The sequence below is a fragment of the Sebastes umbrosus genome, chromosome 6, assembly GCF_015220745.1.
Source record: "Sebastes umbrosus isolate fSebUmb1 chromosome 6, fSebUmb1.pri, whole genome shotgun sequence".
NCBI lineage: Eukaryota > Metazoa > Chordata > Actinopteri > Perciformes > Sebastidae > Sebastes > Sebastes umbrosus.
In genome coordinates this window covers 24,180,980-24,197,842 of record NC_051274.1, presented here as the reverse complement: position 1 = coordinate 24,197,842, position 16,863 = coordinate 24,180,980, and the positions used below count along the sequence as shown (strand labels likewise).

Here is a 16,863-nt window from a genome sequence, read left to right as displayed (position 1 = left end):
TTGGATCGAGATATTGAGTGACTGAGAGATACTAATGGAAATAATGGCCATTATAAATAGATAGGATGTACACAACTGGGCCACAATGGCTGCAACTGTCTTTACAAATGTGTACACAGTCACTAAAAAGAAATGCAGAGAACAAATGTGAATATATACCGACAGCTGGCTTGAATTAAATCGTAAAACAAAATTGTGAAATTGTATCTTAGGTATTAAAATGGTGTCCCAATGTTTTGTTATAAAATGGGCTGTTGTGCATTAGTGTAAAACAATGTTATCTGGGAATTAATTTGAGTATTTGCATTCATAAGACACTGAATGAATGAATCAGTGAAGATGGACTCGTAACTGTTTTGTGCAATCAGTCGTTGTTTTCATTAAAAAAAACATTCAAATATCTCATTGTACGACTTGTGATTGTTCAGTTTTCATTCCGGGGAAAAAAATTAATTAAAGTAGGAGAAAAACAAAGTGGGTATTTGTTGACATCAGTCTTTCAAAAGTGTATTATTAGGGTCCTTCAAAATCACAGACAATAAACTGTAACCACAACAAATATAATGGAAAGAAACACAAACAGGGAGATGACGAATGAGATGCGGCAGCATGACTTATAATTTACCTCTCTGCATACAAACAAGGAAAGCAATCTGTGCTTTGAATTATTCATCTATTTCTGTGTAAACATATTGTTTTTATGATACATATAAGTTAATTTGAATATATCAGTATATTTCCGGTTGAAGATGACACATGACGGTAAAGCCGTGTTGAAAACACAATGTTGGCTCCTTTCCATTATTTTCATTGTGGTAGCTGTTCTTTCAAAATAATGTTTTTTGAGCTTATTAACATTATAACCTTTGTGCTTTTTATTTGGACAGTAATTAGTGCATTCTGTTAATATAAATATTAGAAATAGGTATAAGACATGGTGCTGGAAAATCAGTATGGCAACAGCTCACAGCAGGTCCTCTACATAACTGCTTGCAATCAAAAGTTATCCATCAGTGAAAATGATTCATAAACTGCAGAATAGGTTCTATATCACATGCGTTTATATTACAGTCCTTATCAAAGTAGAAATGGGGATCTTTTTATTACACTGGTCACAAAATATAAGATGGAAAACTACAGGGAAAATATGACTCTAATTCCCACCCTTTAAAACCTCCTCAAAGGAATAAATTATATCTGCAATAAATAAATAAATAAATTAGTATACATATGATTTTCTATTTCAACACACACCGATTCCAAAAGGTATCACAAACATGATACATACTGGCACATTCTAATATATTTACGCCTTCAAACAGGCTCTCTCTACGGGTTAACTTGCTATCCATTACATCACCACTTTGACAGGTTTGACAGCGAACAACTAAAAACCTCCATCTAGACCGGGCTCTTCTCAGCGCTCTCATCCTCAGAGAGAGAAAAAACCTCCCTGATCATCATCAGCAGGTTCACCCAAAGCAGTCGTATTTCTCCAAAACTAAATGGAGTCTCATTATGTTTTTTGTTTAGCCGAATTAATATTTGCGAAAGGGCCTTGAAAGCGCATTTTCCCAGTGAGCGGTAGTGAAGGCCGGTTCCCGTCAACCACGACCCTGCCCTACCTCAACACGGAGCTGTGTGCGGGGCTCAGACGGGGTTGCTCTGGAGTTGGTCGCCTGACGAGTAAATGGGTGGGACGGGGTTAGGTTTAATGCCTCTGGTCTTCATGGACGAGATCAGCTGGTCGGGGATCTCGGCCAGTACGTCTTTAGCCAGCCGCGCCATGCTCAGCACGTGGTTGCCTGTGCGGTCCATGTAGTCTCTGAATGGGACAAACTGTAAGAAATGTATGACGTTATGAAAAGAATGCATCATGTATGCAACAAGTCTAACAGACTAAAGCCCTTCTAGTAGCCCCATTACACTTGACAATATGAAAGCATTGGATCAAACAATTTGCAGATGATTTAGCTGTTTATACTTGACGTAAGCAGGAGTCTCACTGTAAATACCTACAGCATAGGTTTTAATTTATAGTTCTGCGTCAGAGTTCACCCATTAATAGCACCGTCGCAGCACTAAATGGATGTATCATACGAGATCAGACTGTTTTGGGTTGGATGTGGAAAAGAAAACTCACGGAGTGGGTTCATTCTCTGGGGAACATGAATTTGTTCAGTAAATATCTTCATGATGTGCTTATTGGACTTTTTCATTTTGATACTGAATGAAAGTAAAGATTTCTCAGAACCTGAACTATCAAATAACATATTCAACACATTCAAGACAATCTGGCCTGTAGCTGTTGAGGTATCATGCCCTTATACACGCCCCACATACACAGCAAAAGCGTAAACAGAGGAAGTTGAAACATGTCTTCAAACTTCTACTTTAAACAAACCGGTAATAGTAATAATGCTATGCCGAAGAGTTGCTGTGCAGTTGGTTGCATTAACAATAGATCCAAAAAAGCTGATCTCCGATTTTTTCTCCTGCCATGTCCTAGAAAATATATAATAAAGGGGCTTTATGGCTCCAATATAGACCAGACCAGCGTTGCATCTTCGCCGAGGCTGCGCTCCCTTTTGGGGGAAACAAACTCGCTGTCACAGGAGAGAAAATGGAAAATGTCGAAAAGCTGTTGTGTAGCGGGTTAACCAAGGCTTTCGCACTGAGATTTGAGGCCCATATGATACATTAATATTCACCGTCAGTGTGGTAAATCGCTAAATGATGCTGGTGACAGTGACTAGCATGACTAGCTAACGTTAGCTTGCGTGTGAGGCTGCTGCAGTAATACGGTCATACATTAACGTTATAGCAGCATCAGACTGTCGTCTCCAACTAAATCTCAGCCCAGAGATCAAACCGTTGGCTATTAACAGGTTGGTTATGTACAGACAACACTTAGCTGAACGTGATTCAATCAAATATGTAGAGATGAGCAATATCCGGCCACTGTGTTGGACGGGGGAAGACTGAAGGGACATGACGGTGATCAACCTTCATTTATTAAAGTATCGTAAATGCTCAGGTTCAGGCAAGGTTGCAAAATAATTATTAGACATGTGTATAAAACAAACATTTGTATAACAAGAGATGAATGCGTACAAACTTACAAAAATTACAATCCAAACACATGTCAGATTGCATTGACATCTACGGGTTCTTTGGTTTTCTATCCCCCAAAAAGCGGCGGAGCCTTGACATTTTGCAAAGTACCCGTATGTGCCGGTCTGAAGTATAAGCATGGCCACTAACGGGGCAGAAATGACACTTTTTAACCACTGTGCCTTTGGAAAATGAGCCGTGTTCTTCCCATGGTAATCTCAGAGCGAGGAAAAACATTAGAAAGGTCTCACCTGTACAATGTCTCTCTCTGCCAACTTCCCCCTCGAGGAAATCCTGATGTCATCACCATCCAGCTCAACCATGGCTACAGAGAAAAGGTATTAAAAATAATCTCACATTAAAACATATTTTCCTACTGATGATGATGTACTATAATCTTAGCCTAAAGAGTCAATTTGACTAAAACAAACCATCTTTGATGCAAACAGACCACAAACTGGTTTCCACTGTTTCTTTACACATTTGTTCCCTGAAGGACTTTAGTTACTGATCTCACCATCGAACTCAGCTTGGCCGACTCCAACAATGATGATAGACATGGGGAGTTTAGCTGCCTGTCGTGAACAAGAAGAACAAACAGTCAGTCGGGGTTACATTTCCAGTTATTTGTATTTTTCTACCAATACACTTCTCATTCTGCAAAGCCATTATTAATCTGCACTCCTTTCTCCTGAGAACAGAAACAATAACGATAAAATAAGATAAACATAACTGATATATATAATTTTCTCGACTGTGTGTCACATTACGTTGCATTGTTTGGGTTGTCAAGGGACTGAGAGAAAATACAAAATACATTATTCAACTCAGGGGCCCCAAGGTTGTTACAACAGCCAGCATATAACACAATGTTTTAGTGAACTACCATACAGCATACCTATTTTACAGGCCGCTTTTACAATGTGGAATACCAAATGAGTTAAAGTACAAAAGGTTACACAATGTTCTTGACTTTAGGGTCACAAAGAACAAAAAAACAGGAACGATAACATGTAAAAACATGAGAAACGCTTTATTCATAAAACATCATCCATCGCTCAGTCTAACATCATCTATTCATGATCTTTGCATATAGAAATACTGTTAACGTCAGAGCAGAAAAGCCAGAATGTCCTGCCTATTTAACACCAAAACTTAAACCTAAATAATACATATTTAATAAAGCTTATCTTCCACGCTGATGGTGGTGTACAGGTATCTCCACTGCATTAATCTAAACCACAGTCCTGATGTGGAGAAAGTGAAAGCTCTGGCATGAATGAATGATGTATGCTCGTGGTAGAAATGCATTTACAGGGGTAAAAGTAGGTCAGCTTTCCTGGAAAAACCTCCCGCGGGGAGCGGCCTGTCACAGATAGGAGTAAATCGACTGAGAAGGACCATCCTCTCCATGTTCTCTATCATTATTCTCCTTTACCATTTTATCTTTCCCTCCTCCAGACTTCTCTCCATTCCTCCTGACCTCTTGCTCTCACACTGTTCTGTTTGCCCATTTCCAGCAGCAGAAGACCACACCAAGCATATACCTATAAATGCCACATCTGATTCAGTATCCAGAGCTGAATTATTCAGTCTACACCATTTGTTACTTTACTTGTACTGTAAAGTCACTCATGGGATCTCACTCCATCAATCTGTCTGAACGCATCCTCCTCTCGCTGCTCAGAACCAAAACAAATATACAGAGAGACTGTTAGCAGATACCTCACGTCTCTCATGATAAGCTCTTGATGCCCCGTTGGTCACATTAACCAAGAGGAGAGAGGATTGGCACTAGATTGGGAGATAGATGTTTCCAGTGTAAATGCTAACACATTCAGGATGTTCAGTGTGTATATTTAACATTTTATAATCTAATTTCCACCATTAATTTCCTCTTAAAGTCGCAGCAAGGTGGAAGTTACTAGTTTAAGTAATGTGATGTATTTCAGAGTAAAATAATAATGATAAAAGAAATGATATTGCTCAGCTAGCTACCCACAAGCTGACGGATTTATATGATGGGCACGGTTAGCTATTCACTCCAAAACACATTTGATTTGACAAAAGTATGTATCATGCATTTATGTATGCATCAGACATATTTTCACCAGAAAAGAGATTTATTTCGATATAAATAATACTCCAAATATGTTTTTTAAAAGCATATTTAACATGTAATAATAGATAAATTAACAGTAAAGTGCTATAGGAATGTTCACGTTTCAAAAATCATAAAAGTGGTGTTCATTTGTGAAGATTATCTTGCTGAACAAAACATGTAAGTATCATAAACGTTCGTTTGCCACAGAGTTTATTTTCTGCAATAATCCAAAACCCAATGGAAAAACCCTATTGGCTTTTTGTCGAAGGAACCAGGACGATGCCAACTTCCTGGCGTTACGTCTTGAGTGCTCACGCTGATGACGGCTTATAGCTGAAACACATTTGTTTGTTTGCCCGGAATAAACTAAAACAGACACTTTATCTGTGATTGCCGGTGATTTGTTTCTTCTTAACTTCCTGGTTGGCATACAGAAATACGTCATCCCTGGAGGACTCTATGAACACAAGGGTACTGAATTAGAACTATAAGTGTCCAAAGTCGGCCAGACCAGTGAAATGCTTTGTTGAGTCAGAGTGGACGGATGAACTGAGCCAAATGCAGTTCCTAAGGTGTCTCTAAATTTTAAAATATTCATGGGTTTTATGAAGTTACTGGTGGAGCCAGCATCCTATCCAGACAACAAACTGACAACCGGCGACATAATCCAATACCTGGGTATAAATTGATTTATATTTTGGTCTACCAGGTCAGAGAGAGAGACTCTTTTATAATTTAAAACCCTGAAATGAAATTTGGAGCTTATAGGAAAAACATCAAAGGAGGGATGGTCCCAGAGGCCGTCCTGTTAAATGTGTGGACACATTAGTCACTGAAGGCTAAGCTGTGCTGGTTTGGTTTGGCCAGTACAGTTTGGTTAGCAGCAGTACATGCAGCATTACCAACAGACATCTGTTATGTGCTATCTTTAAAGCTGCTAAATACGAGATTGGGAGCATTTCTATTGCCTCTAAATGGCTCTCAACATGGCGGCAGCTGAGCCGGCGGGTCGTAGCTAACAGCGCTAACAGTGAAACCAATGGCAACACTGCTGACAGAGCTAACAGTGTTAACCTGGGGCGCTACTCAAACAGCGACATTAGCTGTAATCGTTGATGAGAGCAGTGCAGAGCAGCGGCCGTGAGCTAGCCAGTGGGGCACGCTCACGTGCACGAACATGCACTAAAAGCATGCACAGCCGGCCCGGCTCTGTCAACAAAGCACGGAGAAACTCAGATTAAAACACACACGGAGGGAAAGAGACTACATTCTCTGCTCAGCTAGACATTACTCCTCTATATCTTGACATTGCAGATCGTTGTTTGATGCTATATTAAAGGTGGAGTCTGTGATTATAATCCAATACACTTTGTGTATTCAGTGAATATCTCAAAATCCAGTGTTCATAAACAGCCTAACTCTGTAAATGTGAAACAAACAGTGGAAAAAAAGTGGATGAGACTGAGCCACTGGGGCTGAACCAAATTTTGTTTTTTACATTCAAAGCTTCTATTGAGGTTTTAGAATGAAGCAGAATGTCCGTTAGGAAATGTGTCATGTATGCCTCGTGTGGGTGGTGCTCAGTATCTCCTCTGTATGTGCGAGTGTAGACGTACCTCTAGGTCATGTTTGCAAGCCCTCTCCCCCTAAACAGCGGCGTTTTGAGGTTTGTCTCTGTGCATTACGCATTACCTCCCCGGCAGTGCCGGGCTGCAACCCCGTGTGTAACGCAGCCTTTCAAGCAGCCCTTTCGGCCCGAGCCCCCATGGGTTGCATCGGAGAACGCTCAGACACAGACAACGACGGCGAGGACTCTGGCTTGGCTCCCCTACATGACTCGGGAAGCAGCCAGATATTTCTCCGTTCCCGGCTGAGATGGACGGCACAGCGCTGCAACACGTGTCTTTCAGTTTAATTAAAAGGCATTCATTTTAAGGATTCTGTTTTAGTCAAATATTTGGGTCCAGCCCTAAATATAACCTACAGTATATGGCCTACTATATACAGCTAGTGGGTGTTTGTGCTGTGAAATGAGCATGTTAAATTATAATTCCCATCGTTGCGTTTACTCGGCTCCATTGTCGTGTCAGAAGATACAACAATATTTTCTAGCAGTGAGCTGCACGTAGCGTTGTTTATTATATCATTCTTGTTTAGTTTCTGCACAGCAGCACAGTAGGTGTTGTCTGTGCGCCAGGCACTGTGGTTCTGTGTGTTCTGGCACCTCCTGATTTACAAATGAAGCACTGTATAAGAGCATGGAGAGAACAGATGAACAGAGACACGACACCGACCATGCAGTCTCATTTCATGGCAACACACAGGAAGCAGATGAAGGATATTTTTCCCCGTAGTGTTTTCCTCAGATAGACGACATTTCGCAGCCATTTTCATTTTGTTCTGAAGGCTGAACCGACCGCTCTGCCACACTGCACACTGAAATACCAGACTCCAGAATGTGGGATTTCCCGATCCTACAAGCACTCGCTTCAACGGGAGGAAACCCTGCAGTATGCGCTCCTTCTGCACCAGTGGAGCAGCAGTACTGGCACCACTCACAGAAGCGCTCCAAGGCCTCCAGTCCTCACACACACAAAGGTCGCACCTAATGGACATTTTAGGCTTCATTTGAAAACCTCAATAGAAACTTTGAATGTAAAAAAATTACATTCGGTTCAGCCTTAGTGGCTCGGTCTGAGCCACTTTGTTTGTTTCCCATTTACAGAGCCGGGGCTGTGTATGAACATGTGTATGGATTTCTTTTCAGAGCACACAGACAGCCAGAAGACCGTGAGGAGATATTCACTGAATTTGACAAAACGTGTATTACTGTACTAGAATCTCTGAAGATACACCACAGCACAAATAAGAAAGCAAAAGTGCAGAGATGAGCGTTGCACATAAACCCTATCGTTATGAATCATCTCTCCGCGGCAAAGGCTAAAGGTCATTCAGTCCTTTGATTTGTGAGCAGCGGAAAGTGTAGACAGGTCCAAACAGAGGGTTGAGAAGCGGCAGCAGGACACAGCAGCTTCAGGCCGAGCAGTGCAGAGCAGCAGACAAGATCTTAAAAGGAAGGTGTGGCTGTTCGAATGGTTTGATTAACAGTCGCAAATTCCCTTTAAACCCAGTCTGCTGGGGGTCAGAGCAGCGTGATGCTGTGCCTCAGATGGTGCGCTTCGTAAGACCATCGCCTTTAACAAAGTGAACCTGTTGACCTGAGAGTGAATCTCAGCTGAGCCCTTCAGCCTCCTGAAAAGGAAAAATATTGGACAAAACAAAGCACCCAAGCACAGGGGGCGAGACAAGTGGAGCAGAAAATATCCCATAAATCCTCAAATCTAGTGACCCTTCAAAGTAACAGAAAGCCTTAGAGGAGTGCCACAGCCAGCTAAAAGCAACTGCAATGCCAAAGCAGAGAAAGAGAGAGAGAGAGAGAGAGAGAGAGAGAGAGCATCCTCCGGGCAGTGTTAGAGCAGCACTTACATTCACTATGGCCTCCTTGGTCTGAGCCATGTCTGATATGACGCCATCAGTGATGATGAGCAGAACAAAATACTGAGATCCATCCTGCACTGCTGCTGCATACCTGAAACAGAGAAATCACCAGCACAAAGTGGTTTAAGACGGTACCACACAGTAAAGTAAAGCAAAGTTTCAACATATTCACGGATTTACATAAAACTCTGAGATTAAAAACAAAAAAAGCATTAAAAAAACATGTTTTTCAGAAACACAAAAGCTTAATATAGAAATGTAAAGAAGTGCAATACGTTGTATAGCTCTTCACGTCTCAGAGGTCTATCCAGACACCATTATGAAACCCATCAGAGACAGCACAGTGAGTGTGGCCTAGTTTCAATCGGCCACCGCTGGCTGCACTATGAATTATTTAATAAACTGTTTATGCAAGTGCTGCAGTCTTATTCTTTCAGAGTATTATTGATTGACTAGCACTCGATTGACCTCACTTGATGAGCGAGAGGCGAGGGTAAACATGGACAAGGACGGGTCAGAGGTCAGCCCCTACTTTCGCTTTCAAATCGGGGGATTTGACTTTGAGGCGCTGGCTTATTAATCAAAGAGCGTGTCCAGTCAGTGACACATGCAAGAGTGATGACGGGTGTTCAGGAGATTAATTAACATCTGCCATAAAACAACAATGTGGGCCACGTTCACTAGAGACATTTGACTACATGATCAGAGTTATAACACCAAAAGCAATATTGTTTTATAGAGAGTCTACATTTCTAAGATTCCTCCATAGATGACAGTGTAGAGCATTTAACATATTAACAATTTAACACCATACTGTACATCTAGTATACAGTATGTCTTCTGCATCAACACCTTTATCCATGTCTGCTTCCATTAACGCATCATTAATGTATAATGTGGCAAAACCTACAGTGAATGTAATTTTAAAACCTGATGTGTTTCTGGAGTCATTATAATCGTTTCATCATCTGTTTACTGGATGACCTATTTCACTTGTTCTGAACAGCTGAGACTCTGCAACAGCTTTGTGAATAATCTTTGAGTTTTACTGCACCCTTTAGGCTAAGAGAGACTGTAAAAGTGTATTTTTTTTTAGTCTACGATTGCTTTCAAAGCACTCGACTATTCGCAGCCATAATGTGACGTTTTTTTTTGTTAGGCATAAAATCCTTCTAAGAGTTTTCTTTATGAATATTTTTTGTATTCCTTGAAGTCACGCAAAAGAAAACTACTGGGGACTTTTTCCTCATCTTTTTTTATTAATATCATTCTTGTGAGTCTATGTGGGTAGTGAAATAAAATAAATGGTTTATAATATACTATAATGTAGTTGTAAGCAGATGTTAAGTGTTTATTAATGTATTTGTCAAAGACTACAAGGTCTCCTGTGGACACCCATGAGTGGAGGCTGGTGTATAAACACATCATGAATGACAATATAGTAGAGCTGCAATGATTAATTGATTAATCGATTAATTGTCAACTATTGAATTCATCAGTTTGAGACATTTTTAAAGTAAAAATTCTCCGATTCCAGCTTCTTAAATGTGAATATTTTCTGGTTTCTTTACTCCTCTATGACAGTAAACTGAATATCGTTGAGTTGTGGACAAAACAAGACATTTGAGGACGTCATCTTGGACTTTGGGAAACACTGATCAACATTTTTTGACATTTTATAAACCAAACAACTAATAGATTAATCCAGAAAATAATCAACAGATTAATCGACAATGAAAATAATTGTTAGTTGCAGCCCTAAAAGTAAGGTACAATGTACAGCGAGCCGGTCATTATTGTGGAATAAACCCCAACAAGGTCGGGGTCCACGGCATCGCCCTGAAGCCAATGACCCGCTTATTACACGGCTACTTTCTTAAGAAATCAATAATTTGACACAAAAACGGTCCTCCAGAGTCCAACATCAGAACTGCGTCCATAGCAACGGTCTGCTATAAAGAAATAACAGACCGTAGAACGCCTTGATTGACCAATCAGAATAGAGTATTCAACAAAGCTGTGTAATAATATAGTATAAAACAGTTTAATAATATAAAAATGTCTTGATAAGAGAAGTTATAATTGCTGACAAAATCTGTTCATTGATAAACACGTCCTTATATCTATAAAAATGTCCATATATCCGCTTACAACGACATTACAGTGTCTTATAAACCATTTATTAAATGTTTATATAGTTTACTTTAAAGTAAAGTCTTACCTCGAGGTAAAAACAGGTAAATCCTGAACATCAAATCTAAAATTCAAGTTCAGGTCTGCTGTGCATGAGCCTGAGTCCAGATGTGAGTCATTAATATTCAAGTCCAAGCCAAGTCATGAGTCATCATTACTGAGACCTAAATCACAGCTTGAGTCCAAGAGTCCAGTACTAAAACACAGGTCGGGGGTGAGACAGAGTACACCTGTGCCATATTATAAATTCACTAATGTTTCAATCTGGAGAAGACAATTTTTCAACAACTCATGTGGTGCAGCACGCCACCATATGAGACGTCTAAAAAGCAATGCAGCACCTGCACTCTGAAATATCTGGTCCCACATACACCTGATTACCATTTCTATTCATCTCCGCTTGGCAGCCGATTGTTTATTTTCCCTTCATTAGTTCTGCTCAATTCATAGAGAAACCATCACTCACTGTCTTAATACCTCTGACGGCGTGTCTACCCGCCGAGGATTATTTACAGATTGACTTTCAAAGAAAGGACAACCGTGCTCTGTGATGTTCACCGGGACAGCTATTTGTTCTCCTACCTTGCCACATGATTAACGACAGGAGCAAAGTTGGTGGGTCCATACAGCTGAACCGTCTTAAGGCTTTGATGGTAAGCTTCGAGAATCCCCTCCATGCCGTTGCAGTACGGGTTCTCAATGTTGCCGTTCTGAGAAAAACAAAAACAAAACATGAACGGTAATCAGAATGGATTATAATAGAGTTTGACATGCAGTAATTAATATTTAATGTAAACAATTAGTGTTTCAGCAGTACCACAACGTGCGTAGGAGTAAATATAAAGAGTAACTTAATACCAGGCTGAAAAACAGTGTTTTACTTTGCTCTCAGGTTGAAAGTTTCATATTTGTCTATCAAAAACAAGACTTCCAGTTGCTGTTAAATTCGTCTTTAAACATTTTGACATTCACACATTGGGAAACTGGCTTGTTTACAATATTCTCAAATGAAAAGATTGATTTAATACATTCAATAAAGATATGAATCTGGGACATGACTAGTCTAGCAAAGCACAAAGACTGGATATATGCAATACATAGTAGACTGTATAGTGTGCTTTGTATTGTTTTTGAATGTCTAGTTATTAAACCCTTTATAGTGAACTCTGCACATTGTATCTTAAAAAGTAGTGTACAATTGATGCTCACTAACTGAGAAAACTACCACCATGCATTGTGCAGACATAGAAAAAAGATAGATAGAAAGAAGACTGCCAGAAGAAAGAAGTAGTATCCGTGATTGTTTGTGATTTTGTCATCTAACGCAATATATATTGTAGAAATAGTGACTGAATGAAATAGTGAAAACACGGTCTAGAAGCAGAGGGAATCAGCTAGCTTCCATTAAAGTTACTATGAGGAACTTTAATTTTGCGTTGATTTTGACGGTCCCTTCGGACAAAAGCTGTAGTGTTTCCGAGCACCAGGGTCCATTTAGAAAACCTCTCATTTTACTGCAGCAAGGTCTGATAGTCTGCCCTGTGCAGTTCTAGTTCTGGTCCTCCCGAGCCTCCCTTCCCTCCAGTGGGACCAGCAATACGGCCTGGGCCTCCAGCAGCGTGGTGTCGGTGTTGGCTCCCAGCAAGGCCAAGCTCTGCTCCTGGCCGGAGGAGGAGCAGCATCTGCTTGATGCGAAGCTCTCCACCTCCCGCCAGAGCTCTGACTGCAGGTCAAAGGTGGGCTGGTCGCTGCTGGAGTCTGAGCTGAAGGAGTTTCTGGTGAACCTGCATGATTTCGTCCAATTTCGTTGGAATCCGACCCAGTGACACCGATGACGAGCATTAAGAATAACTACATAGAAATAGCCAGTCGTCTCACTGATGGTCTTGTTTACTTATGTAGGTCATATCGAGGCATCAGTATTATTTTGAGACTATTTCATAACCAGTTAAAAGTTCCTCAGTAACTTCAAACAACAAGCCCAAAAGGGGCTTATTTACACATGTATGTAAATAAGAAAGCTTTTGAAGTTTGTCGAAACCTAGGCTGATTTCAATCAAAGCTTCTGGGTTTCTGTACTGGATGAAAATGTGCAACAGTGATATATCAGCTGGGTGTGTTCTCAATAACAACACACGGCACCCAGCTGTGTTTAGAGGTGTGCAGGTTCATTAGACTTCTATCTTGTCCGTGGGTGTCTTGAAAGGCGCCACCAAATAAAATGTATATATTATAATTGTAGTAGTGCTTCTGCTCCATAAAAGATTGAGCAATGTGTGTTACACGTTGTGGGCTAAATGACATTTTGAAAACACTCTTTGCTCCCAGAGATTTGCTTGTCAAACTTTACTTCACATTTCTAACCAAACATATATAACAACTATTTCACCTAGGACTCTAATTTTACTCTAACTCTCACAAGACTAGAGCATGAAAGAATGAGGCTTCAATTATATGGTGAGATGAATCTTAATTTGCAAATTTTAATGAAAACATGGAGTGATGCAGACGTTACCCAGTAGTCAGACTCCTCATTAGGCTTTACTATGCAGCCGCCAGAGCACATTAGCTGGCGGAGAGAAGCAAAATTGATTTAAGAAGATTCTTCAGCCTTACAGAACCTAATTTGCACTATAAAAGGTAAATGAAATTCACTCTGAATTATGCATATCAGAGGTGTGGTAGCATTCATGTCAAAATGCACACATCTATATTGCACATGAAAACACGGTTATCCATGCATGTTGGAGAGAGCATAAAAACACTCAAAGATAAGCTCCATTGGGAGGGCCAAATTCATTTCCACACGGAGTCTGATTAATTGTATGAATATTTCTGACGCTGAATTACAACCCGAGTGTCTGAAATAACCCCATAATTTACTCACCAGAGGGAACTCATGGGAGACCCTCCCATCAGGGGGCAGCTTAGCACCGAATCCCAGGGCAGGGAACATCTTATCACTGTCATAGTCCTGGATGATCTCCCCCACGGCCTTCAGGGCCATGGCGTAGGCATTCATCTGGTACGGGTTCATGTAGTGCAGTGAAGTGGACTGGGACGGATTTCCTTCCAAGACAAGAGAAGTAGGAGTCAGTGATGCAAACCATCAGACTGAGGCCGAGCTGACAGCTGCAACCGGAGCAACACGAGTGAGCCAAGACTAAATTGGATGTTCTGAATCAGAGGTGGAGCCCGATGCGACTAGCCAGGTTATTAGCAATACTGGAATGCAAGGTTTATATTTTCCCCTTCATGTTTTGAAGCTGCAGTGACATACACTTATGGGTTGATAATAGTATCCAGGATGCCCTTTTATACTGGCACGAATCAGTAACTGTCAAAATATGACACGCAGTTCAGTGTAAACAGAGAGAATAAAACATCAGATTGATCTCAGTGAAATGTCTGAATGAATGTGGAAACCACGGATTGACTATTTGCAGTGGTGGAAGGAGCTTGTTTGTGCATGAACATACCATTAGGGCTGTGTATTGGCAAGAATCTGGCGATACGATGCGTATCATGATACAGGGATAACGATTTGATATATTGCAATTTTTTTAAATCAAATTTTAGGAAAACTGTCATAGTATAAAGAACACAACAGGAATGCAACATTTTAGATTAGGCAAAAATAACATTATTTTCTGCATGCAAAAAATGCATGTTTTTTTGCTCCAAACTGCATGTGATTATCATAAAGTGGGCATGTCTGTAAAGGGGAGACTCGTGGGTACCCATAGAACCCATTTTCATTCACATGTCTTGAATTCAGAGGTCAAGCGACCCCTTTGAAAATGGCCATGCCAGTTTTTCCCTCTCCAAAGTTTAGCGTAACTTTGGAGCGTTATTTAACCTCCTTCGCAACAAGCTAGTAAGACATGGCTGGTATCAATGGATTCTTTAGGTTTTTTCTAGTTTCATATGATGTCAGTATCTTCAAGACAGAATAGCGGGCCCGACGGCTGGCCATCAGATTTTTAAGAGGTAAATTAAAAATCAATTGTGTTTTTGATAGTTGATACAGTATCACAACACATAATATCGCACTACTCATGTGTATCGATATTTTCCTACATCCCTACATACCATATCATCTTATTTAATTACAGTATGTATTATAAATAATAAATTAAATACGATACTATTGTTTGTACTCTGCACTAGATACAGCATTGTTTTATCCTTTTCTACATTCAGTTTATTATCACTTTTGCTTTATTTTCTCTTCCTGTCCTCTTTTAAAAATGTCTCACATGTACTTGACTTTGTTTACACTTCAATAAAAAAAGAAAAGTTTAACAAGAAAAAAGATAAAATATTATAAGCAAGGAGAAAACTCCAGCTCCCTCTTTGATTCATGGAAAATGCCACAGTCATACATCAGATGACAAATGGAAGCAGAACAGGGTGATGGTAGTGAAAGCACTCACCGTTTGATGCAGTGAAATCAATGGCCACTGTGAAGTGTATCTGAGTCCTGAAACAGATGAATGGGGAAAGGATGCTGTTAACAAAAGAGAGGCAGGAAAACTCAGCGCTGCAGTTTAATGAGGCTCTCCCAGGTTTCACTTAGCGCTCTGCTTTATCTCTCATCTGGGAATAGGTTTGAAACGAAACCCAATACAATGTGGGAAATACCCCTTTATTATCTGGGTAACATAGGATCTAATCAGGTTTTTATTATTCAATTATATGAAACAGAGAGAGACAAAATTTGCTTATTGTCAAATAGCATCCGAAGCGCCATTTTGATCTTTAAATAACACGCATATTTGAAGATTTAACAGCACAGCGGCGAAGACAAAACCAAAAACACATCCAACAAAAACCTAGAAAAACTAAAAAAGGCAGAGTAATTTCACAAGTGTTCACATAATGAGTTGCCACAGCTGGCTTAATGATTCGACTGAACATCAAACTGAGGAAAGATATGATTATTAACAAGAGCTGTAAAAAGAAAAACAATCCTGATTCCTCACAAGCTGTTTTGACTATTTATTTTTCCAGATCATTGTGATCACCATTATTGTCTTTGTGGGTTCTACTGTATGATCAATGGACAATTTGTGGTCTTCCCTTCACTGCATCAATCTGAAAACAGCAGCCTCACCAAATGTCCAAAAAACGCTGTATATTTTTTATTCATGAGCCCGTAATGATGCACAAAACCTTGAAAAGAGACTAAACAGGGCCTAACTAGTCTCTGCTGGATTTGCCCTTTTCCACAGTGAGACAAACGAAGACAGAAGGGGAACGGGAGTTAGGTCAATCTGTGTGCTCTTTCATTGTGATTAACACTGATTGCTTTTCCTGACTTCACCTCCATTCAGAAAATTCCCACAAGTGCAGTATCGGAGATAATGGCGGCTTCCTCCTGGGAGGACTCTGACCCCGGCTCATTAATCAGCATTGAGCTGGACCGCTCAGCTGACAAAGGGGAATTGTTACAATGGCATGCTGCCTCCATTTGAAAGTCTCTGCTGATTTCTATGGTTAGTTTTGAATGTTTGGCTAGAAAAGCAAGGTGGTGAGTTAGTGTTGAGGCAGATAGCAGGACAGTAGGAACGGCCACACGGGAACTGTCAGTCAAACTGCCAATTACAGTCGGTCAGCAGAGCATTACCTGGAAGTTCAGCCTCCGACAGTAGCTGCTGCACACGGCAGTAAGTGGGAGTACCTACGACATGCCCCATTACTTTTTATATCTCAATGTGTATAAGGACACAGCATTAACGAGATATTGACATTAAGCATTAATAGCCTAATAAGGGCTGCAACCAACGATCATTTTCATTGTGGATTAATTGGTCGATTATTTTCTTGATTAATTGATTAGTTGTTTGGTCAAGAAATGGTAAAAAATGTCGATCAGTAGTTCCCAAAGCCCAAGATGATGTCTTCAAATGTCTTGATTTGTCCTCAACTCAAGGATATTCAGTTTACTGTCA

General features: G+C 40.3%; 1 protein-coding gene across 4 annotated transcripts in view; it reads right to left on the bottom strand.

Annotated features, from left to right (window-relative positions):
* Positions 1-851: 851 nt before the first annotated feature.
* cpne5a (copine Va) overlaps positions 852-16,863 on the bottom strand; it is a 112,595-nt gene continuing 96,583 nt past the window's right edge. For all 4 annotated transcript variants that reach the window (XM_037772779.1, XM_037772780.1, XM_037772777.1 and 1 more), the window contains 7 exons: positions 15,346-15,392; positions 13,797-13,978; positions 11,492-11,619; positions 8,705-8,807; positions 3,632-3,689; positions 3,366-3,439; positions 852-1,839 (listed from right to left, as the gene is read on the bottom strand). In XM_037772779.1, the coding sequence (XP_037628707.1) occupies positions 1,651-1,839; positions 3,366-3,439; positions 3,632-3,689; positions 8,705-8,807; positions 11,492-11,619; positions 13,797-13,978; positions 15,346-15,392 (781 nt within the window). In that variant the 3' untranslated portion in view covers positions 852-1,650. The remainder of the gene's footprint in view (positions 1,840-3,365; positions 3,440-3,631; positions 3,690-8,704; positions 8,808-11,491; positions 11,620-13,796; positions 13,979-15,345; positions 15,393-16,863) is intronic.